The 25,995-nt window shown below is 37.2% G+C and overlaps 1 protein-coding gene across 3 annotated transcripts in view; it reads right to left on the reverse strand.

Annotated features, from left to right (window-relative positions):
• KDM4C (lysine (K)-specific demethylase 4C) overlaps nt 1-25,995 on the reverse strand; it is a 312,590-nt gene that overhangs the window by 49,630 nt on the left and 236,965 nt on the right. For 2 of the 3 annotated variants that reach the window (XM_008577433.1, XM_008577435.1), the window contains exon 16: nt 13,622-13,677. In XM_008577433.1, coding sequence (XP_008575655.1) covers nt 13,622-13,677 — 56 coding nt within the window. Of the gene's footprint in view, nt 1-11,346; nt 11,434-13,621; nt 13,678-25,995 lie in introns of those variants that run through there. The other variant, XM_008577434.1, reaches the window with a different exon arrangement.

Consider the following 25,995-nt stretch of genomic DNA (forward strand, 5'->3'; position numbering starts at 1 on the left):
ACCCAAAACCACACATGCATGCACATACAACTGCTATATCAAAAGTCTATTCTCCGGGGCGGGCCGGGGGGCGCACTGCATAGTGCGCCGCTTGGGAAGCGCGGCGGCGCTCCCGCCCGAGGGTTCGGATCCCACATACAGACCGGTTCCCGCTCACTGGCTGAGCGAGGCGCGGGAGCAACGCCGAGGGTTGCGATCCCGTTGCTGGTCTCGGTCCGGTACGGGGGCGACACTGAGGGTTGCGATCCGATGCCGGACACGGAAAAAGACAACAAAAAAAAAAAGTCTATTCTTCAAAAAATAAAATCCTGCAAGACTGTCACCCCTACTTTAAAATTAGCATTTATTTAACATCTACAATCCTAGGTGCTACAAGGGAAACAAAAAGGTATTTTTATATCATTCACAGGAAGCAGTTAGAAATCAATAAATCCAAGTAGGTGACTAGGTGTACAGACAGTACGCAGTAGCTGTCTTCACTGCTGTGCTCTCCTGTTCCTTGCCAATCAGAAGGAAAACAAACGGCAATAGCATCAGCATAAAGAAGGAGAAGGAAGAAAAGGCCACATGCCTGACACAAGTGGAAGACAGAAGAAGCACTATCTCCTTCCAGCCCAGAAGTAGCAGTATATAATAAAAATAAACAAAACACCAAAACCACATCAAGGAATATGAGAACACCGGGGTCAAGAAGAGAGAATACTGAATATTCTATTTCAGAGGTTTTCAAACTTTTTGCAGTGACACGCCATTACACTCTTAAAAATTATTCATGATCCCAAAGAACTTCTGTTTAGGTGGGTTTTATCCATAAATGTTTTCACAATAAAAGATAAAATTGAAAAATCTTTTAAATGTATTTATTAATTCATTTAAGAATAATAAACCCATTACATGATAAAATATTTTTATAAAAATATATTTTCCAAAACAAAAAAAAAGATAAAGAGTAGCATGTTTTAAATTTTTTCCAATCTGTGCCTAGTTTAATAGGAGAAAGTTGGATTCTCATATTGGCTTCTACCTTGGATTTGTTGTAATACATTTTTTTAGTTGACATATATCAAGAAAAGCTGGTCTCAGATACATAAATAATTGTAAAAGGAGGTCCATTTTAATAACAATTTCAGATAATCATGAATATTTTTCATGATACTTCACAGAAACCTAACGAATGGTAGTTTCATAATAGTTGGTTTGAAATAGAAAGCCATTACCAATGAAATTTTCATACTATGTAATATGTTACATTAAAATCCATTGGTCTAATCTGCACTTGGAATGGCTAGTTTGCCCATGCATAATTTAGTAACATCACACATTGGTCACTTAGAAAATATTTCACTGAGTTGCACAGATCTGACAAATGTTGACGCATTTTGTTACAAAATAGCAAAAAGCCACATTCTTTTATATCACCACTGAGCTCATCAGAAAAGCCTTTAAGTGTTGGGAAATTGTCAAGCTCACAGGGACAAAAAAAAGTTTTCTAAAATTCTAACTTTTACTTAGAAAACTCAAATTCTATCACAGGCAACAATGCCATCATTTGTTTTTTAGAAAATATCTGCAAAATACCCAAATCAAAATAATGATTTTCAGTGAATCTTTAAAGTAAAAAAAGTGTTGCATGAAAAAAATCTGCTACTATAGCTTGCAACTCAATCAATCACACCAATGCTTTTCCTCAAGACAATCAGTGTATTTCAAGGGGCAGCAGATGTGCTTTTTGAGTGTTTCCTATTCTGTCGCACATAATGTTGAAAAAGCACATGTTCAAGACTTCATACAATTAATAATTTAACGACTGCATCAAGATCTCCTTAAGTGAATATGGCTTTTTTTTTTTTTAAATTTAAGTGTGTGGCCACTAGTACAATTTGGCGCCAACGTCTCCTTTGACATGAGCCACCAGCCATTCTTTGATAATGAGCCTGAACAAACTTGTACAAGCTCCAGAGAGCTGACTGTTAAAAATTCTTAGGAATTTTGAAAGCTGGTTGACATCACATGGGTAGTTTGAAATTGGACATTGTGAGAATATGAAATCTGCAACTAAAACAAATCAGGCAGGATCTTTTCTCCTTTTTTCCAGAGAGCTGTTTGTTGACTATTTACTAGCACACCACTAGCTTTACCAGCAGTTGCATCACTAATACAAAATTAAACACCTCAGGAAGTCTGAAAAGGGCTTGCAAATCACACTTTGAGAACCACTGCTCCATTTCAAACACTGATTTGTCCCAGAGGCAAAGTGACTTGGCCAAGATACTACAGCAGAGCCTGGCCTCTTCTGACTACTGGCCCTGAGCTTTGAAAGAATCCCAGTGCCTTCTGAGAAGTTGTCCAATTCATTTCCTCTACAAGAAGGTAAAGAGAAAAGCCAGAAATGGATGAGGGTATTCTGGTAAATAAGAGTTCTGATGGGCCATGGTCATTCCCTTGGCCCCAAACCACTTAAGACTCCCACGGAAACCACACCAGTCAATGGAGGCGAGGTCACAGGCTGGTGTTTAGCAAACCATCCTGAACAAGATCACTCTTCAACATGCAATACCCACACTCAAAATGAATCAATGGCTATATTTCTGGACTCCTGTTTTAGAGAATAGCAACCTACTTATCTTATGATTGATAGCAATAACTGCGGGGGAAGTTGGTAAAATCTCAGATGTTTACAGGACAGCTCCTCTATGTCCTGCTCCCATGGAGATGACAGAATGCTCCTGTTTAATAGGAGTCCATTCAAAAGAAAATTCCTGTAGTTTACAAATTGCCCAAATGCTGTTTAAAGTTCTTACTGGTGTTAGAAAAATAAGGGGAGGAAATCACTCAATGCAAGAATAGCTAATACTGCCAAACTTCATTTAATGCAAACTATACACCAGACCTTTGACTTTTTCATTCATCCTCACACCACCCCAGTTTACAGATGAGACTCAGAGGGGTTAATCTGCATGGCCAAGGTTGCCTAAGTGGAAGGCACAAAGCTCAAGCAGTCCCAACCCAGAGCCTACACACTCAATTTCAATGTAACAAAGGCTTCTTACAATTAACGTTGATTTAAAGGGTGATACAGATGAATGCAGAACACCTTTTATACTGAGATCAGTCAGTCCAGTCCATGGCTGGCTATGATTGGGCTGTTACCTCTCTTACCATGACCTCATGTTAGACAATGACATCACTGAATTGTGGGGCCATGCCCAAAACATACCATAGTGACTTATGTTAAATCAACTATAAGAATGAAGAGGATCTCACTTTATACTAATGGTGTTTTATAACATTTTTTGTTGATTATTAAAACACCCTTCTGAAGGAATAAATAACTTAAGTTATACTAAAATATGGGACAAAGAAAAGTGACTGTAATTCCTGAGCCTTTCTTCACAGCAAAACAGAGAATAATGAATCCACTGTTTTACAATAATGACTGCACCTTTGCAGAACTATCACCTGTCTGCTTTCAATCACTGTTGACCAAGAAAAACCCTCCAGATTGTTCAGAGCCATCTAACAGCAGCCTCGGTTTGGCCTGTGTTTGTTGGTACTGACCGAGTCAGTGTTAGAGTAAAAGGGGTGACCCTGTCTCTGGAACCCTGACCCTGGCTCACTCACTCAATTAAACGATCTGTCAGTAATCACTATGCACACAGACAAGATCAGAAAAAATGGACCATTCAGCAATGCAAGCTACAAAACAAGATTATTCTCTCACAATACTCTTCAATCATGAATTATCTAAAGTTCTACTTATCTATGTAATAATGCTTTTAAAATTAGTCCTCTGGAAAAATGAGTTCAAAACTGAAAATTTAAAAGCTCCAATCAATTTCCTTTTGCCTCACAATTTTCCTCTCAACAGATAAAGAAAAATCCATAGTAACAAGATAACATTTCATGCATTTACACATTTTCTCCTATAGACATCTACAGCCTTCAGAAAGTATATTATTTGTAGTCATACCCATCTGACATTTTCCATTTTACTCAAAAGATTTTATGGTTTGGTATTACAGCAATATACAAATTTGACAGCTTGCAATAGGATCTAGTCCCTGTAGCAAATCATTCTGACAGTTAAGTACTATACAGCTACTAATGTACTTTTTTTTTTTTTTAACACTACACTCACTTAAAAACCTTACAAAGTTGGAGACATGTATGTTGAAATCTTGAAGAATGTTGTCTTAATAATATTGTAAAATTTTATACTGGACTTATTAAAGGACAGGCTACCTCACTTCACAACACAATCATGTCATTTATAGTATCGCTTATCCCTCCTTCAGTTCAGTTCACTATTCAAAGCAAATTTTTCCTCAACTGTGTTTAAACAATAAATTTGCTCATCATTGCCAATGTTTGTTATTTCCTTAGAATTTCTCTTTGTCTTCAAAAACACCTGAGCATGTGAATAAATCAGTACATGAGTTAATGTGAAACATAATGACTTTTTTTTATTGCCTTTACAATGCTACTTTTTTTCTTTTAACGTGATGAAAGATAATCAATATGTCTTTACATATCCGAAATACATTAAGAGGCCCTGTCAAATACAACCTTGGAAAGAAAGCGAAGTTGTTCAGTGACACTGCTCTAACATTAACTAAATGGAACTCTGAGTGATCCTACAGAATGAGAGGCAGACCCCATCTTTCTCTCAGTAATTCTATTTTTAGTATTCAGTAAATTTGATAACATGAGTTAGTTAGCAAGAGAACATGTGCCTTCTTCTAAGAAATAGGAAGCCTGATTGTATTTTTCCCCTTGATTCAACTCTCCAGATGGAATACCACAGTGAAATCACTCTATTTTCAGAATTGATGTACCTTTCAAAACTATAATCTTTGGCTTTCAGGTTCACTATTATTTGCCTTCAGGTACAAATTTTAAAGTGTACAGAGGCTTCTAAACAGAATAGTATGGTCTCAGCCAGATACTAAAAGGCTCATAGCTCAGTCATCATTGCAGTGTAAATTCCTTTTCAAAGTAATGTTCTTCACTCAGAGAACACTTGTGCCTGTGCTTGGTTCACTTGTCAAATACAAATCAGAGGTCATCGAATGTCCAGGGGCAACTTCAGCTATTCCAAAATTCATTTCTCCCTCTATCTGACTGCAGAAACAGGATATCAAATGTAAAAATCCTAGGAAAGTCTACAGATATAGAAATGGAAGGCACCGTGCTACCCACTCTAAGGACTGATTTGTGATCAATGAACAATGCCAAGTTTTTAATGCAATGACAGCAATCAAAATAAGCATCATCTGCATTGATACATGCAATTTAATATTAAAATATCCTTACAACCGTCCTACTTGAAAACTTTATCTCCAAATAGAATGTTTAAAACTAGTAATTGCATTTAGGGTCGGCTAAATTTTCCAAGATTTCTTACAACCCACAAACCTATCTTGTTGCTTTATTTAAAAAAATTCTACAGATCCTTTACCTGCAGGAAGTGATCAGTGTTTGCAATAAATATTCAGGGTAAGAATGTAACAAATACCAGGAACTCATGCTTTTTTTTACTCCTCTTCCTGTGTTTAAAATATCTTTCTTTAAATTTTGTAATAAAATCTAAAGATTTTTATGGTGATCTGCTTCCTGATCATACTGCTTTCTTTTTTGTGTGATCATACTATAAAAACATCATTTGTCCTCCCTAGATTTCTATACTTAATTCTTCTTCCTGATCATTTTTGTACACATTTTTTCCATTGTGTAAATAAAAACAAGTGATTCTAACTTCATGCGTGTTTTATATCTCTGTACTTCTTTTTGTCTGTTTTCATCTTTGCACATTTTTGCTACTCTTCCAGAGATTCAGTTATGACTATGGCCAAATCAATCACACTAGTAGAGAAAAACAAGACAGAAGGAAAGAAGAAAAGGAAATGATTCTGAATAAATTCTAAAATCTATACAGCTTAGGAGCAATTCTTTTCAGTTTGTCCTCCGGCACACCAATCACCTGTGACTTAAAACAAATTCCTGGACTGGCTATCCCTGAGCACATTCATGTGAGGAGCAGGACATTTCCTCAGGATCCTCCTCTTTCACTATCCAACCAGGAGCCAATGCTCTCTATGCTCTGGAGAAACAGAGAAGGTGTTACAGGACACAGGGAAGGGGTTGGCAATAATAGGACTCACCACAAGGATAACTTTTCCCATACGGAAATGTCAGTCAGAAGCAAAAGAATTCAGTCTAAGTGAGTAGGTAAGAAAAATACTAAGTAATCCGAAATCTACATTAGATATCAGAAGAATGCTTGAACTGACAGAGAAAACGGTTCTCCCTTTTGGATATAATGATCAAAATTAGCCCTTTCAGGTAACTCTGAGTCATTTCTTCCCTATAACAGGATGACTCTGCTTAATAACCTGGTGCTTTTAGATAGCAACCTGTAGCATTTTTTTTTTTAGCTCAGGCAGTAATTACTTCAATTACCCCTGAAATACTTACCATACACAAATGTGAAATATTGTTAAAGAAAAGGAAAGAAAGAACAAACTTAATTGGATGGAGACCACTATAACAAAATATATTTCTGCATTACAACTTTTTTAGTTAAAAAAAAATTACTAAAATGTTTAAAAATAACTACAGAAATAAAAGAAACAGAATGTCTAGTGTCATCACTGTTGTCCATGTAGTTATATGATGAGTAGAGGTCACACCAAGCAAGGTGGATAGATGAGCTAAAGGGTCTTCATAAAGCACACGCCATTTAGAATCAACATAATCCGCTGAAGGGCACAGAAACAGTTGTTTTCCATTTGCTGTCTTTTATTTTTTAAAACTGGTCATTACATGTAAGAGGAAAAATCTGCTCAAGTAAACAAATCCTTTTCTATACCCTCCACAAAATTTTCCCTACACAAACAATTTTAGAGTTTTTTGGCTTTTGGTTTTTTTTCCGACTGGGCAGGAGATCGCAACACTCAGCCAGTGAGCGCACCAGCCATCCCTATATAGGATCCGAACCTGCGGCCTCCCCAATGAGCTCCCGAGTGAGCCAGGGGGCCAGCCCAATTTTACAGTTTTCAAAAGCTGTAGGTTGAACCTCCAAATAAACAAAAGGTTTACAGTATTACCAAAATATTCAAATACCTCTGCATAAATTCCAGTATTCCACATTCTAGAAATACTGTTAATAACAATGAGCTTTTAAAAAATAAACAGCTTACATACTTTGGAAGACATTTTAAACTCATGTTTGCCATCAGCCCTTGTTTTAGCCTCTTGCAGTTACTAGCTATTACTAGTGTTGCTTATTACTTATACAGAAAAACACTAACTTGCCCCAAGGGAAAGCAGCTTTTTTAATATGACTAAATTTAAAATTGAACTAAAAAATTGCCCATTGGAATTCAGGACTCTGAATGCACCACAAGCAGCACTTTTGATGCTCTGCTGCCATCCCTTGGGCTAGAGCACCCCAGGTGCAACACACACACACACACACACACACACACACACACACGTTCTCACTCTCTGCAGGTGCGGGCAGGGTGCAACACACACACACACACACACACACACACACACACGTTCTCACTCTCTGCAGGTGCGGGCAGGACTCTGATTAGGCACTGGAGAAAGGAGATGGTGGTTTAAGGGCAACATGCTGAGAAATTGGTGCAGCAGCACCACCTAGTGGGCCCTGGACAGAGACTCAGAGTGGCCCTTGCTGCTGCTTCAGGGATGAACAACATGTCCACTTCCGTTTTCAATCCTGAATGACCAGAGGTTCCAAGATCAGATCTCTCAGCCAACAGGACAAGTGCTGTATAGGTGTTTAATAGCCTCTCTTAAGGACTACTAGGCTCTATTACCTATGGACACATTCCCTGTGATGCAAATCAGTAAAGTAATGCCTTGCTTTAGAGCAGCATGCAGAGGTATGTGTCAATTCGCTATCATTACATTTAAAGGAGGAAACCATGAAAAGGCACAGGCCATTTGTTATTGTCTGATGGAACCCCTCCAGCCACAATCACTTTAAGCAAGAAGCACAAATAATAAATAATGATTTGCTGCCTTTTACTCATTCCATAAATTTTACTCAGTGACTACTATGTGTGTTTACATACTTGTACACATCACATATCACAGAATTTTAATCTTTAGTGAAACCACTAGTATTCAATTTGATTTTTTAATTTCTATAAGAACAGGTAATGCTAAAATACTAAATCAGATTATACAATTAATAACTCTACAGTAGCTAACGTGTACATATGTTGCCAAATTTTATTACTTTACTGACGAACAAGGAATTCAAACAATTTGCCAAAAAAATCCTCTAGGATTTTTTCAAAAAACATTTACAAACTTCTGTTCTATCAGTCTTTACTTCTTTTAACCAAGATGTTCTCTATCTAAAAATGACAACAATGGAAATTTTCTCTTTATGTCTTTCCTAACGACCAGTGAGTTCTCAAATGAGGATGATTTTTGCCTCTCAGGGAATATTTGGCAATGTCTGTTTGATCAGGGATGCTAGAATGCTACTATAATACACATGACAGTCCCCCACAACAAAGAATTATTTAGATTAAAATGTCAATACTGCCAAGGCTAAGAAATCCTGGTCTAGACTCTAAGATGCTAGAGGACAGGAACAAGGTTTTATTCAAAACTGTATAATGTTTGTCAAAATAGATAATAATTGTTTGGTAAAATAAATTGACTCTGACATCTAAATAACTTTTATTATTCCCCATCTGTGTGAATAGGAAGGTGGGTGGACAGTCTAGAGTCCAGAAAAGGGATCCCTACAGCTCCAGAAAAAGACTGAAACTGATGCTAGCAGACACATATATGTTCATTAAATCGGCACAGTAAAATAACTTTCCTGGACTTATTTTGGCCTGGACAAAATACCACAAAAAACTACTGCTCTGGTTTCTTGCTAGCCATGCATTTATATTATAACTTAAACCACAAAAGAATGCTAATGTCAGGAAAGTATACCCTTGATCCTCTGTATAAGGTGCAGCATTCCATTCCATGAAAAGGTGCATTCCACCCCCCAACACAGTAACCTGTTTGTACATTTTGTTATTCAAAACCAGCCTCTCTGAGTCCAATCATCAAGGGACACTGGTTAACACAGGAGCACAGATGCTGCACTGCAGTAGATACAACAGGGTGATGGCTCTTTCCTGAGGATTCTTGGTGAAAAAGTCATCCAGACTTCTGATCATTTCCCCCTTTCCAACTATTACAGCATTTTAGAGAGATTTTTTTCCCCCAAAATGAAGTTTTTCCACATATTATCTGCTAAAGATAACCACCATGAGCATTTTGATAAATGTAATTCCAAGAAAATCTCCATGCTATAAAATTATAGGACGGAGATGAACAACATGTCCACTTCCATTTTCAATCTGGTCTGATTATGTATTTTCACCCAATATGTATCACAGACGTGCATCTGTCTGTGAGCATAGCTCTACATTGTTATTTGAGTAGACTTTAGATGATCTTAAATTCAGTCATGACTTTCTTTTAAAGGTACCAATCATTTAATGATGGAAAACATTCCATAAATAATATGCACAATCAAGATGAAGCACAGCATTGTGAAGAAAATGATAAACTTCACCATTTTCAGATGCAATAATCAGATTTCTAGATGTAACACTCTGAATATAAGGTTGAAATAACCCATGCTGTCCTTCCCTGCTATTCTCCCAAAAACCTTTTGGACTGGTATGGGTAATATTAAATCATTAAGAAAGTATTCATGGATTAAAGTAGCCAGGATATACGCCCTTAAAGGGAAACTTCAGAGCAGTGACCGCTCCTTCCAAAGGGCATCACACTGGTTACAAACGACAGCCTTCGTGAGAGAGCGCCAAAGGTGATTTTAACATGTTGTGTTTGAATTTTAAAAGAAGACATATTACTTTTATAATCATAAAAAAATTAAAACATTTGTTAATATTTGTCACACTAGACATCAAATCCTTTAACACATGGTGATTCAACATCTTTTTTGAGTATACTGCTCTGTAGTCCTAACTCTTGTAAACATTTTATTTGTTTTTTGGTGTCCTTTTTTTTTTTAATTGGTGACCTGCATATAAAATTTCAAGCTTTCCTATGGAAGTCCATGAGCTGAAGAATTATACTCTTTTCTCACCTCATCTGATAGTCACTGTCACCCTTAGAGGGCCATTTAAATGGTACATTCATTTCCAACTCTGCCACATTCTGAGCATCCTGGGCCCACCACTCAGCAGCCAACAGCAATGATCAGTTCCATGATATGGCCACATTTGTTTCCAGCAAAGTGAAACTCCTGATGGAGCGATGACGGGAAATAACAGTGTTCACTTCACTTCTCTGAGAACAAAAGACACTCCACTAAATTCTGAGTTCCTGAGAGAGGCTCAGAGATAGCATTCAAAGCTCACCTCTGGGGAAGAGAGTAGTAAGAAAACAAGCAACAGCCAGGGAGAGAGAGTTACAGTAACAGTGTCTGAAATGTTCCATCGTGGAAAGACTGTAAGTTAAAAATAACAAGAACTGAAGAAACTCTAGTGTCCTAAGCCCACCGATACAGCACACTCCAGTACACTGAGGTAATGCAGTTTAACTCTAGGGAATTCTCATCAGATATGCAATATGAGGGCCTAAACTAATGATCTGCTGGTTCACCACTGAACAGAACTTCAAAGTTAATTGGGTGTTAAGAACAGTGAAGGCCTATATTTTCAATGAAAAATATTCTTAACAAGGGAAACCAGTAGGAAGATTTTCAAGAAAGTTTCTAAACAAGTCAGAAGAAAATCGGCCACAGAATTTGGCATATTAAGAGATTTGTATCTACTCATGAGTAAGAAAATTCCTTTGTAATCATAAAAGCTTTTGTATTTCTCTGCGAGTCACTTCTTGGTGAAGAGATGATAAAATTGGGTTAGATACATTTTGCTAAGTCAAGACCAACCAAAGAGAGGGATAAGAGAGAAAAAACTAATCACTTTAAATAGTTGGACAGCTCAGGCCCATTACTAACAAATCTCACCAGTTATCCTATAGTTTAAAAGTTCATGTTAATCCAGGAAGTGCATTAATCCTTTCCCTGATTTCAAACAGAATTTGAGGAAGTTTATATGCATATTTACAATATAATAGGAAAAGAATTTGTAATGATAAATAAACTTGGGAGAAAGGAAAATAAGGGTAAAATAATTAAATGAAGCTAGGAGAAAAATTATGTTGGGAATGTGTGCATTAATAGAAAAATTCAGAACTTGAAATTATACTAATTTATGAGGTAAAAAAGAAGCTTTGCCACTCACCAATTTTAACCTCTGTAAAGGTATTCTGCCTACATCTATTTGTGTCCTTTGTGGGACATTAGTGAACCGAACTTCTGGGACCGCAACAGCGCACATGACATGGGCCCACCTACAGGAAAGGAGACATTAAACATAAACAAAAGTTCCCTAAGATACCTTCGTACTTCCACCTGTTGATGATGACTCTCACAGATGGGAAACACACACTTGGGAAAGAAAGCCAAAAGACTGAATCTATCACGAACAGATTCTGAATTTTAAACCTCCTGGATGATGCCTGCCCAGAGCCAGTTCCACACCTGCCCATCACTGTGACATGAAGGACTAGTAAAGCCCAACGACTCAAACCTATTTACATGCATATATTGTGCTACAAATGATCTGCAAAATACTGAAATGTAGGTTCCCTATTTCATTTGATATTGAGATACATTGTATGCTTAATATATTTAAGCTAATCACTATGTGGCAAAATATTAGCTCAATTAATAAAAGGTATAGCATATAACCTTTTCACATAATACAAATGTTGTGAAGCAAACTAGTTCAACTAGCAAAAGTTTTCTAAAAGAACTAATACTGATTAAGCCTTTAATTAAATTGCTTCTCACTGCAATCCTACTATAATCAAAGGAAACCGGAGACAAGGAGAAATGAAATTTAGCTTGTTCTCTGGTTTCCAACTTAAAACCTAATTTCACCTTTCACATTCTGAATTACTCTGAAAAAAGACAACTTCCCCATTAACCTATTAAGTGTCTCATAAATGTTATAATCCCAAATAAATAAAAAGACTCATGAAGTTTGAAGACATCTTGAAAAAATGATAACATCCATCAACCTATTTTTAAGCCAAAGCATATTTATCTCACTCAAACAACATCAGGCTCCACCCCATCTTTCAAAAGCACAGAAAGAGAGGACAAGTGTCAACCACACCAGGGCATTCTTCCATATCTAGATAAATAAGGTCATGCTATAGGAAACACTACTTCTTTTTGTTCTCACCCAGGGGTAGGAAGAGAACTTCTCATCACCTCTGTCTTTACAGGAACCACCTAAACCATCTCACAGTCTGAATGGCCTGTGTAACATCCAAAACCTAGTGAAGACTTTTTACTATAGCACCAATCATATCAATTAGGACTGTGAAAGGAGATGATACAAAATTAGGCAAAACTGAAGTTCCTTAGACTAAACTTCATCAGTGTAGGAATGATACATGCCTTTACTCTTCCTTCTAAGCAATCAGAAACGTGTACACATGCACATAACTATGCTAACCTCATCACTACATGACACCAGGAGTCCCAACTCCAGCAGCCATGGGGCTGGGCATGAGGTGAGCAAACACGCATGGGCTGGGAAATCATGGCGACTGGGAGACACTGCCCACCGTGGCCAGGCTCTCATCCCCACCGGTTTCTTTTGCCTTACAGAGATGCACAACCATTTTTCAAGTGAAAATGAAAATCTAGACTTTTATGGAAAAATCTCCACATTTTTAAACATTGGATCAAATTTATAAAATGGTATGTGGGTCAAACAAAACCTATCTTGGAGTTGGATCTGGCCCTTAAGTGCGAGCTTGCAGACTCTGCCCAAGCCATCTCTACATGCCTCCGTGCCCAAGCACTCTGAATATGTTTTGGCCCCATCAATATTAAAACCTGCTCATGAAAATGAAAATAAAATTCATGCAAAGCAGTTATAAAAACCAGACCACCTTTCTTTCATGATCACTTATGACTCACTCTCAAGACTCTTCATACTCTGTACATGTCCCCTTTAAATCTTAATACCGATGTTATCTCCCTGTCTTTTCTAATGTAGTACATATAAATTCTTGTTAATTTGCTGGTGTTAAAAGTAAATGGTTTTGTTTTAATGTCACGACTGTGATTGATTTAATCTACCTGAAGATAACGGTTCCACTTATTCGGTGATACCCTGTTTTTATCAGAGAGTAGGATTCATCATATCAAACATTAGGATTCTAACAGCACCCGGACTATATGGGCTGCCGGAATTTTTTATATTCTGATAGTAAAAGAGGGGTTATTCTTCCTGGTGTCAAACACATAGGACAGAAGCAAGACTTGGAATATGCTCACCCAGCAGAGGTGAGGGTGCTGTCAGTAGTGGTCTCTAAAGCACAAAATCCCAACCTCAGATCTGCAAAAACAAAGGCTTTGCAACAATGTGTACAATGAGAGGCAAAGCAAACTGTCATCCAGAGGTTACAGAAAAGAGAAAGCAGCATAATGACATTCAACACAATAAACTACATTACTTACTTATTGTTCTTTGTTTGCTTAAGAGCACCGCCTCTCAAATTGCAGAGACAGCATTCCTGGGGGAAAAGAAAATACCATGCAATGATCAGACCCATATAACAAAAGTCATTATCATTCACCTAAATAGGCCCAGAAATTCTAATTTTTTTTATCTTAAAGTTAAAATCATCAGGAATTACATGAAGGCTTACCTCTGAGAAGTTCAAGAAGGGAAAGGAAAAAGAAGGCGGGGAGGTAAGGCTACATCTCAAAATATTCTGGGTATATATGCCTCCCAGAGGGAGCCATCATGATCCTGGTGTCATTTAAAATTGCCATTGTGGGTGGAAAGCCATGACACAGAGAACTCGGTAGCCTGGAGAGGTGAAGGTATGTACTTGAATGCAAGAGCACAGAAAACACATCCGACTGTGTTCCCTTGTGCTCTGGGAATACACTCATGGATAGAAGATGGCTAAAGAATGAAGTTGGGGCAGGCTTCTCTCTGATGTAGGATAAGCAAAAAGCTATTTTTAAAAGATGCTCTTTTCACTAAAGTACCATTGGGGCCTTATTCTGTGGGTGAATGGTTTTAGAAAAACTGTTCTGATCAACCCAGGCTATCCAGCCCGAGCAAACAGCATCATGAAGCACATAAGTTAATCTTTTCCGCACTCTTACGTGTCTTAGCTTGACATATACTTTTCCACCTTGAGATGACTCCCATTGCTACATAGATATACTTTCTTAGTCATCACTATCACTTAAACAGAAGTGCATAGCCTTCTGTTGACCTAGAATTTTTTTTATTAAATACCTAAGTAACTTTTTCATTTTCAACTTCAAGCTTGTCCTCCCAATTTTCTCAATTAATACATTTTTATAAAAATCGTTATACATTGTTTGTTTTTACCAAAATTTATATATAAAATTTCCTTTCCATGTCCTTCAAGGTGGTGTCCCTTTACTAATTGGGACAGTTTTACCTAGCTTTACAAAAAATCCATCTAACTGACCTGTCATTAATTATGAAACATAAAATGTCATGGTTTTTATTTTTCTAAGAAAAACAACACAAAAACAACTGGGTAGAATCCACATATCTGTTTAACTCTTTAAGTCAGGAAAAAATGCTAACAACCACAAGGTTCAATGGTTTTATTTGTCTGTCAAGTCTCTATATCTCTTTGAAACTTCTTCTGTTCAGAGTAGCAAAAGGTGCCCTATATGTCTTCGTCTGAGTCCATTAAATACCCAGCTGAAGGAGATAACACCTCAACAAAGAATTTTCTCTATCCATACCACAAGCTATTCTGTAGAGGCCTTTGGTGAAGCACACCAAGAAAACAAAATTTCAAAATCCAAAAATTGAAAATGAGAACTCCAGTAATTCATTTCACAAAGAGTTTGCAATTTTAGGAATTTTTCCAGTAACTTAACACACTTCCTACAGAGAAAGAAAGAGGGAGAGAAACAGATGGGGTGGGTCGGGGTGGAGAGAGAGAAAGAGGATAAGAAAATGAAAACAAAACTCCAGGCCAAATGCTTTCATTGTACATAAGAAGACGTTAGTGTCAATGTAGGTATGCAGCAGAGGAATAGTGCGAAGCTCAGACACTAACAGAATTACATGTCTGATTAATGAAACCACTGGTGAGAAGGAGCCTAAAGGGACACGTTAGGATTGTTAAATACAGTGCAGCAGCATGGAAGCTGCTTAAAAGCACATGACTAGGATCACTAAAAGGTATACATGTTCTAGAGCAGTGATACAATAGGAGGAAAAGTCCTCTAAAATAGAATATGTGGACTCAAGATTTTAAAGGGCATTAAGACGACCCCCACCCACCACAAGTGTCACAATATGAAACTTGTTTCTGGATCAACACTGGCCTCTTCAAATCACAAAACCTAAGGGACAATTCCAAGTCCTTGTTCACCTGACCTCTTAGCCTCATTCCACAGTGTTGGTCATTCCTGAAATATTTCTACCCATGGTTTCCATGGCCCTACCCTCCTCATTGTCCTCCGCCATCTCTAGTTGACCCTTGCTCCCGTTAACAGGCTTCTCTTTCACTCTCCTCAAACGCTGGGGTTTCTGCAATAGGCCCTGTCACTTCTCTCTCCACATATCTGCTACCCCAATTCCAGCCACTCTCTAAGGCCACTGACTCACACACTTAGCTTCCGAGGTACCTGGCTGAGGGCTCCACAGGCATCTTGAACACTTCTGCAAAACTGAACTCACATCTTCTTCCCAAGCCTGTACACCCCACTGTTTCCCATCAGTGGCACAAAGCATCCATTCTAGCTCATGCAAGAAGACATATTGTTCCTCAAATCCTAGACAAAATCAATTGAGTTCTGTCAATTTCACCTCCAAATCCACCCCGTTCTACCCATCACCACTGCCATCACTTCGGCCTATTTCCCTGGCATTCTTCACTAGACCTAAACTATGGCAACAGGCACCCACAACCACTCTGGACCCCAGGAGAGTGAGTATCAATGCTTCTCACTACTTAATATGGTCTCAAAGGGCCAAAATCATCAGGCCTTGGCCACGTCCAGCCACTGTGCACTACTCTCTGTGCTTAGATACTCCAGAAACTTCCCATGAGTCTCCTTCAGCCATAAACCCTTTATTCTCCATTCTTCATTATTAAACCTGAACACATTCTTGCCACTTCAACCTAAATGTTACTTCCTCAGACAAGGCTCCCCTAATTCCTGTGCTCAGTTACTTGTCTCTCATACATTCCCACTGGCACCTTTGGTCGATCCTCCCCTTTTACTAGCTCGTTATTCTTGCAACTATTGGTTGAAGTCTATCTGCTGTCCCCACTAAACTGTAAGCTTAGTGAGTAATATGAGAATATCTGTCAGGTTAATCGCTCTGTCTCTATTAAGATATCCAATAGAGAGTACAACCTCAATATGAATTTGCTCAATAAATATGAAAACATGAAAAACAGGGAAGAGTGGAAATCTTGAAAATTACCAAAGGAATAAAAAATTGCAAAAGCCATTTTCACATAACAGGGTTCTCTAAAGAAAGGATGCCACAGGCTTCACTGACTTGACATGCAGTTATTTTTGACATGATTTACTCGAAAAATCTTACTTATTAGTAAAGATCAAAAATATTCACAACCATGTACACTCATAAGTTATGTATAGAATATCATGGATTCTGTTCAATTCTTGTGATGTTTAAAAATTAAGTAGGAAAGAATAAAAGTCATGTCAAGTCACATCATTTGTTTGACTCACTGTCCCTCAAAGGGTCAAATTACTTGATCAAGTAAAAACATAAAGATGAACCTGTAAATTCATTCATTTGTGACTTCAGTAAATGCCTACGTTCAAAGCCCAGTAGAGGGTGCTATCAAATAAAGAGTATTTCTAGTCTTTCTTTTCTTTTTAAACAGCACTTTATTGTCAGAGAACAGAATTGATAACTAAAAATTAATAGGGTAACGCTTCCCTGAAAAGCAGCTTGAGTTTCCTTAAGAATCCATACAATATCTGATACATATATATAAAGGCACTGTACCTAACATAGTAAATGTACCTGTGTCATTCATCTTCATATCCTTCAGTGAAAGAATTTAACGAGAAGGTAAGGAAGTGATAGTGTCCTTCAGGTTGATTCATTAAATTGTGTACCAACAATAAAAATTATAAGAATAGAACCACATGTGAAAGGCCTAATACATTTCAGGAACCATGCCAAAAAATTCACATACTTTCCTTCCCTTCCTTAACACAAACTTATTATGTAATTAACATCCCACTTCATAGATAAGGGAACTAAGATTAAGATTAAATAAGTATCTTGCCTAAAATCATCCAGTCCATGAATCATCAAACTTTCTCTGTAAATGGTTAGATATTTACTAATTTAGACTTTATACAACCATAGAGTTATTCAAAGTACTCAACTCTGCCATTATAGGACAATATGTAAACTATTGGGTGTGGGTGTATGCCAACAACACTGTTATTTATAAAAACAGGCAGTGGGGCTGGCTTGGTCTATGGGTCGAAGTTTTCCAATATCTGATCCTACCAGCAAGGGAAGCAATTGGGATTCAAACCCAGGTCTCCCTAAGCCAAATGTCCATGCTCTTTCTTTTTTATCTAGCATCTTTTGCCCATGTGAGTAAGGCATAAGGTGTCAAAGTGGACTGCAAAAATAAACAAGAAATAGCATCTGTCCCATGAAGCTCACAATGGAGAAAGGGAAAAGACCTGCCTGTACTTAACCTAACATAGAGAAGGTTATGATAAAGGGCATTATCAAGTCCCCATTTGCTAATTTCCATAAATAACCAAAAATTCCTTTTCAAAATATAATCCCTTCAAAAGAACTCTTATCATAAAAAGCTGTGCTGCCAAGCAGCATATAACAACCTGTGTTCCTATTTGTTTCATTAATCTAGCTAATAAACTACTCATTGGTATGAAATCCTTAAATGTATCCCCGCTTCATCCTTCCAAATAATGATACCATTTCAAACAATGTAACATTTTGGTTATACTGTGCAGTATAACCTCAGGCTAAATGAATCAAATTTAACTGAGAGCAAGAAAAGTGAAACTGGAGAGTCAAGCCTTACATATCACAATGTTTAACATGATGGCCAGGTTCATATCGCAGTTCTGCCATTTAGTAGTGATATGTCTTTGGCCAGTTACTTAACCTCTGTGTGTCAGATACTTTACCTGTAAAGAGAAAAAACAGTCCTTCTCTAAAGTGGTTAATACATGTAAAGCATTTCCGAAGCACACACTAAATATAAGAACAGTGGTTACATATGTAAATGGTTCATTGTGGTTCTAGGCAACATAAATATAACATTGCCAGTGGATAATCTTAGTGTAGTTGTTTAACAGGAAACAAAAATGTGGATCACTGATTAACAGTTCTCTTGAGGAGCAGAAAGCAAGAAACAGAACTACGGAGAGAAAGGAAAAGAAAAAACAAACAAACAAACAAAAAACTCTCCAGGAACCCAAAATCCAGGTAGCTGTGTTCTAAAGCAGTGAGAGAACTTCCATTGTTCTAAAAGCCACTAACTCAGCTCAGAAAGGCAGACAGACCTCCAGAGTCTCCACTGTGCTCAAATAACAGACCCTGCTACAGGGAAAGTCCTAACATCACCCTCAAAACATGTGAAACCTGAGTAGAACGAATCAAACTAAAGCTTCAACAAAGTTCAGACCAAGCTCTGATATGAATCGAATTGACTTCACCCCACTCTAGCAAACTGACAGATGAAGGGGCATATCCTTTCTGTAAATAATAATATTAAAACCACAATCAGTCCAGCATGCAATGAAAAATTAAAATAAAAAAATAAATTAAAAAAGTACGCCAAAAAGCAAGAAAAAATTATTTATGATCAAGAGAGCAAATAATAAATCAAACACACAGATGGAGGGCCGGCCCGGTGGCGCACTGGATAGTGCGCCGCTTGGGAAGCGCGGCGGCGCTCCCGCCCAAGGGTTCGGATCCCACATACAGACCGGTTCCCGCTCACTGGCTGAGCGAGGCGCGGGGGCAGCGCCGAGGGTTGCGGTCCCGTTGCCGGTCCCGGTCCGGTGCGGGGGCGACACTGAGGGTTGCAATCCGTTGCCGGACACGGAAAAAGACAAAAAAAAAAAAAAAAAAACACAGATGGACAAGATAATGAAATTACCACACAGGGAATTTTGAATTATTGCATTCAAAATACTAAAGGACTTAATAGAAAAAACAGGCAACACACATGAAGAGATGGGAAAACTATTTTAAAAACAAATTAAAATGTTAGCAATGAAAAAATATGATATTAAAATGCTAAATTCAAAAGATTTAAAAGCAGACTGGAATTGGCAGAGTAAAAGTTCAATGACTTTAAAGACAGATAAATGGAAAGTATAAGATTGGAAGACAAAGAGAAAAAAGGAGATACAAAACTGAACACAGGTCTAAAGGAAAATGAGAAACTATCTAATTCGTGTATAATTGGAGTTCTATGGGGAGAAAAAAGAGAACAATGGGAGAGAAGAAATATTTGAAGTGATAATAGCAGAGAGCTTTCCAAAACTGATAAAAGACATCAACCCACAGATACAAAAGGCATAGCAAATCCTGAACAGACAAATGTAAAGAAAACACTCCTAGCTACATAGCAATGAAAATTCTGAAAACTAAGTATAAAGAACAGAACTTAAAAGTAGAGAAAAAAGCCACATTCAGTAAACAACTACATAAATTACAGGTGACATCTAACCAAATACAGTGGAGGCAAACAGGTGATGGAATGGTATCTATAAAATAATGAAAGCAAAAGCTACCAACCTGGGATTTGTCTCCACGAAATCCACACTATACTAAATGCTAAAAACAAATTCCTCAGAATGAAGGAAAATGACAACGGACTTTACCAAGGATCCACAGGGAAAAATGAAGAACACTGAAAAAGGGTTAATGCCTGCGTAAATATAAATCATTTTTTAGTATCTTCATAAAACATGGCAGGGGGAGGGAGAGGATAAATTTCACTAAAAAAATAAATGTTTAAACCAAAATAACCAACACTCTGGAGTATAGTATGTGAAGAAGTAAAATGTAAGCTAAGACCACAACCCAAAGGGGGTGGGAGGTAATAAAATTATACCGTTTTAAGATTTTCATATTGTTTATGAAAATCTTTTACATAGTTATAATTTAAGATGGACTGTGGTGATTTAAAAATGGAAATTGTAATTTTTAGCAACTACCTATAACAAAGGCCTCAAGAAATTCCCAAATATTAAGTTTTAAGGAATATAAGCTCACAATCGAAACTCAAAAAACATACAAGGAAATAAAAGTTCCATCAACAGAAAATAATAGGCAGTGTAATCAGAGACACAAAATGTGAAATATTTTAATATGTTTTAAAAAATAAATAGGGGTATTATAAATTTAAGAAAAAGACTACAAATAAGTGACAAATCACATTTTTAAAAAGCAACCACAAAGAAATTCTAGAACCAAAAAAAAAAAAAAGAGGCCACATTTAAATTAAAAACTTAAATGATATGTTGAATAGCAGGTTACTCTTAAAGAACTAATTAAAGAACAAAAAAATAGAGTGGAATAAATAACTAACCAAAAACTAATACCATAAACTATTCAATAAATGGTATTTGGAAAGTTCTCCAAATGAATGAATTGAGAGAGAGAGAGAGAGAGAGAGAGAGAGAGAGAGAGAGAGAGAGAGAGAGAGAGAGAGAGAGAGAGAGAGTGTGTGTGTGTGTGTGTGTGCGCGCGCGCGCTGAGGGGAAGAGGAGATTTGAAGGATATCCCTGACTCATAAAAATAAATTCCAATTGACTTACAAAACTAACTTAAAAACAAAACAGAACTATAAAATATTAAAAGAAAACATAGGCAGATGTATTGATAAAGTTAGGATAAATATAATTTCTTAAGACATTTAAAAGACAGATATCAAAATTTTGAAATTCTAAAGTATACAACATAAATTAACATAAAACAATGCAAGAAAGTATTTCATGTATTTTTTCCCTCATATATCTCCAATATTTATATGCACACACATATCATATACATATATCTAGAAAAGACTGTTTTCTAGAAAACGTTATTTTAAAGCCACACTTCTGAAAAATATGCGAAGGATTTAAAGACTTCTCATTGCCAATAGCACATAAAAAGATATCCAACTTCAAGAATAAAGGAAATGAAAAATGAAATAATGAGATCTAACTATATATTTTTAAATCAGAAAATATCTAGTCTGAAAAAAGAAAATATCTAGTCTGGGGGTATGTAGAGTGTTAGGATGGCTAATGGAGAGAAATCTGGCATTATCAATGAAAATTTAAATGCACATTAATAGTGACTCAACAATTTGACTTCTTGTAATCTATCTAAACATTTAGATTTATGGAGAAGGAGCAATGTATGACCATCAATTCATTTCTCTTTATAATGGAAAAGGAACTCCAGAGGAAAACTGGAATTATCCATAGCTTTAAATTTTATTTATAATGTCCAAATTTTTATAGGAGATTCAGTTTTGAAATTTAAAATAGTAATGAATAAGACATGATTTATTTATAAACGCTGAAGTACTAAGAATTACAAAATGTAGTTAAGTACTAAGGGAAAACACAAAGGCATGTTAAATAAATTGTGACACCATTTGGGTCCCCCAAGAACAGCAAGCCATAACACTAGGTTATACATAGAAAAGTTCTTTGAACTGGCTGGTTAGCTCAGTTGGTTAAAGTGCAGTATTGATAACACTAAGGTCAAGGTTTCAGATATCCTACTAGCCAGCCACCAAAAACCAAGACAAAAAAAAAGACCTGTAAGGCCAATTGACAAAATACTTTCAGTAATTTTCTGTAAAAAACTGAGATTTGATAATTAAAGAGTGTTAGAAATGTGAGACTTTCCTGACAATATTTAGTATTAGAAAAAGAAAACCCATAGACACACCCACACACACGAAGATATTAAATCTTTTTATATTACATATCTGCAATTTAAAATTAATGTAAATATGGATATTTATCCTTTTTTTATTTGTTTTTATTTTACTTAGATGAAAATTTTAAATGGGCACCTATGAGCTCTTTTAGAGTCTTTCTGTGTACTTCTTTCCAGTTTTATCTGTGGAGATACCAAAACTGCTTAGTCTTACAAGAACTAAATAAATAAATAAATAAACTTAAGCGCTCTGTGCTCATCGCCAGCCTTGTTTTATGTTATGTTTAATGAGCATGCCTTTTCCAGGAACAATAATACTCACTATAAAATGACTCACTATTATAAAGATTTAGATATACTGCTACTGAACCAATGTTCCCTAAAACAAAACAAAAAATATACTAAAATGCCTGTTACAACGTGACTACACTATAAGGCAGCTGTTATTTCTGTCTCCCAAGAATAGCATTAAAAAAGCCATTCTGTTGTACATTTTTTTCCCTCAGGGCAGCTGAAAGCTGAATGAAAAAACATAAAACCACATCATATTGTGAACACTGTACATTTCCTAGTTCAGTCCCTTTCCCACACCAAATGCCATTGACGATATCCCCTTCTAACAATGACATATTTTCAAAAATTGGTTTCATTTAAAAAAAAAAAAATCACCACTGAGATTAATAGCTAGTATACCAATTTATAACATGGAATGATTTCCTTATGGCCAGTTACTCAACTATGAAAAAGTGTTTACAATCAAAGTGCTGACACAACATTAACAACAATGGTGAGAAGGGCATTGTTATAATAGGGCTATCGCGGTTGTTCATTATTTGTAGTAGAAGGAAATCATGTTCCAATGGCTCTTCTATAAAACATCAGTTAAAGAAATGCCAATACCAGCACTCTCAAGCTGCCTCATTGTAGCTGACATATCCATAAGCACCACTAAAGCCAATTTTCAATACCATAAAAAAATTATGAGATTGATGTCTGACATGTTCATAACAAATGCAAAACTGTAAAACGGTGCCGTCTGAGCTAGGAAAACAAAGAGTTATTAATCACATTAACAGAAAACTGGTGCTGAACAACAAAACATGGAAGACTATTTCTGGACATATGGCTCATTTATTAGGACTGGTGAGCGGATGGGATCTTTTACAACAGGACTGGCATGAATTCTGAGTAATAAGGAACTTGAATAACAGGTTTCCTGCAGAATCCTTTGAATGGAAATTCCACAACAACTAATGAATTTTATACTACCAAGTGTGTTCCCTAACTTAGATGCCCACATTTATTTGTATTATAAGTGAAATCGTTCCTTCATTCAACAAATACTGATTGATCACCATGATGTGCTCCAGACACTGAGCAACTGCAGTGAAAGATAAAGATTCTGCACTGCCCTCAGTGAACTCACATTAGTAGAGTGGGACAGACAAACAAAATGAGCAGACTACGTAGATGACAAGGGTGTTAAATGCTATGGGATTAGACCACGGAGCTCTCTACAAGAAGGCGATGCAAGCAGATCCTGGCCTTTTCTAATATGAAAGGTGGTCAGCAATTAAGAGGAAGAATATCTGATAATGCTTCCAAGCCACGGGAAAAGGTGATGGCTGTTCTGACTGACATGGAAAGGCACTGCAAGCTTTGGACACAGCAAGTACATAATCTGACTTACATTTTAAATAGATTGCTCCAACTGCTGTGTTGACAGCAGACATTAAGGGGTTTGGGGATAGAAATGGGAAGTTAACAGGTTACTGCCATAATCCAGAAAAGAGGTAATGAGTGGATCAGACCTAAGTAATATTGGCAAAGCTGATAAGAAGTGGCCAGGATTCTAGATTCATTTTGAATGTAGAGAAGACAAAATTTACCATCAGATAGATGTAAGGTAGGAGAAAAAGAAAAGCATCAAATCTGAAGTTTTTGGCCTCATCAGCTAGGAAGCCTAAGTTCCCATTAACTGGAAATGGAGAAACCTACAGGAGAAGATCAGGAATTCCATTTGGGACAGGGTGAGTTTAAGGAAACTACTGGCTGTGAGAGCAGAGATGCCGCACAGGAAGTTGGCTATATGGGTCTGCAGTTCAGGGGAGGTGGAGCTGGACATGTAAATGCACAAGCCACCAGTGAGTGATGCTATTTAAAACCATTAAATCTATGAGAACGGACGAGATCACTAAGTGGGTTAGTGCAGAGAAGAGGCCCAAGTTTTGAACCCTAGGGAACTGTATGTACTATTAACACGTTGGGGAGATGAAGAGAACCCAGCTTAGGAAAGTGAAAAGAAGTGGCCAGTAAAGTAGCAGGTAAAGCAGGAGACTAAAGGATGCTGGAAGCCAAGGGAAGACAGTGCTTAAACAAAAGACAGTGATCAACTAACGGTGCTAGTGAAACAGACGTTCCTAAGGAAATGGTGGGGTAAAGAGTGTAACTGGAGTAGGTTTAAGAGAGAAATGGGGAAATGGATGAGAGTGAAGGAAAGTCTTTTAAGAAGCTTTACAATATGGAGTGCAGCAAAATAGGGTAGTAACTGGCATGGAAGAAAGGTCAAGAGAAGCCTTTTGGTTTGAAGACAGAAGAAACAACAGCAGATGTATATGTTAATAAGGATCATATAGAAAGAGGAATATTCGTGATATGGTAGCAAGATCGATGAATGATCAGAACTATAATCCTATGATGAAGTGGGAAGGCCTTGGACAGCAGCAGAGAGATCATAGATATGTCACAGGTGAAAACTTAGAGAAGAGCTCTTCTGATCTCTTCCTGTTTCTCAGTGAGTAATCAGGTAAGAATGAGAAAGGGAAAGAGGTAAGGAAATGTGTAATGAGAAGGTATAAAACAGTTAACCAAGAGAGTGCAGGAGTAAATGGAAGACAGGAATGCAGTACCAAATCCTGGGCCCCACTGAGGACCCAAAAAAGTTACAAACTGAAAGCAAGAGCAATCTGCATACTGGGTGTCTCTCTCCAGCTATATTCAGCTACACAGGTGGGGCGCACAGTAGATAAATTTAACAGTGTGAGTTATGCTGAGGGAGACTAACAAAGTAAGAAAGAGCAAGGTGGCTGGGAGCATATGTAAGGGAATACAGTATCTAAAACAAAAACAAGGATATGAGGGTACAGAGAGACTGTGGAAAGTTGGAAGCATCATTCAATCACATTGTTAACAGGGAGGTTAAAAGAGTTTGCAAGAATCCAGGAGCTAGAGGGTGTGGGCTAGGAAGACAGAAGGCTTAGTCAGAGTGAACTGCCTGAAATCAAGAGATGACACTGAAATGTAACATACCAGTGGAATGTGAATACTAATGACTCTTTCAACAGGCTGTCTTTCTATTGAATACCATAACAGTTCCCTATCACTCTAACAAGAAATGACGTCAAATATAGAGGCTTAAAACAACACAAATGTACACAGTTCAGGAAGTCAGAAGTCTATAATGGGTCCGACTGGGATAAAATCGAGGTGTCAGCAAGTGTCCTTTCTGACATCTTTGGGGGAGAATCAGTTTCCATGCCCTCCCTAGCTGCTAGAAGCCGTGCACACTCCTTGGTTCTTGGCTCTCCTCCTCCATCTTCAAAGCCAGCAATGTTGGCTATAAAGTTCTCACATATGCATTAATCTGACCTCCTCTTCTGACTCCCTCTTCCACATTTAAAGACCTTTGTGATGACATTGAGTGGACCCAGATAATTCAGAATAATCTCCCTATTGTAAGGTCAGCTACTTAACAAACTTAATTCCACCTGTTATGATAATTTCCTTTTTTATGCAACATAATATATGCACAGGTAACAGTGATTAGGATGTGGAACATATTTAGTGGGAGAGGGGTTCTTTACTCTACCTACTTCAAAAGCCATTGCCCAAAACAAAGCAT

Source organism: Galeopterus variegatus, unplaced genomic scaffold, assembly GCF_000696425.1.
Source record: "Galeopterus variegatus unplaced genomic scaffold, G_variegatus-3.0.2 Scaffold1509, whole genome shotgun sequence".
NCBI classification, from domain to species: Eukaryota; Metazoa; Chordata; class Mammalia; order Dermoptera; family Cynocephalidae; genus Galeopterus; species Galeopterus variegatus.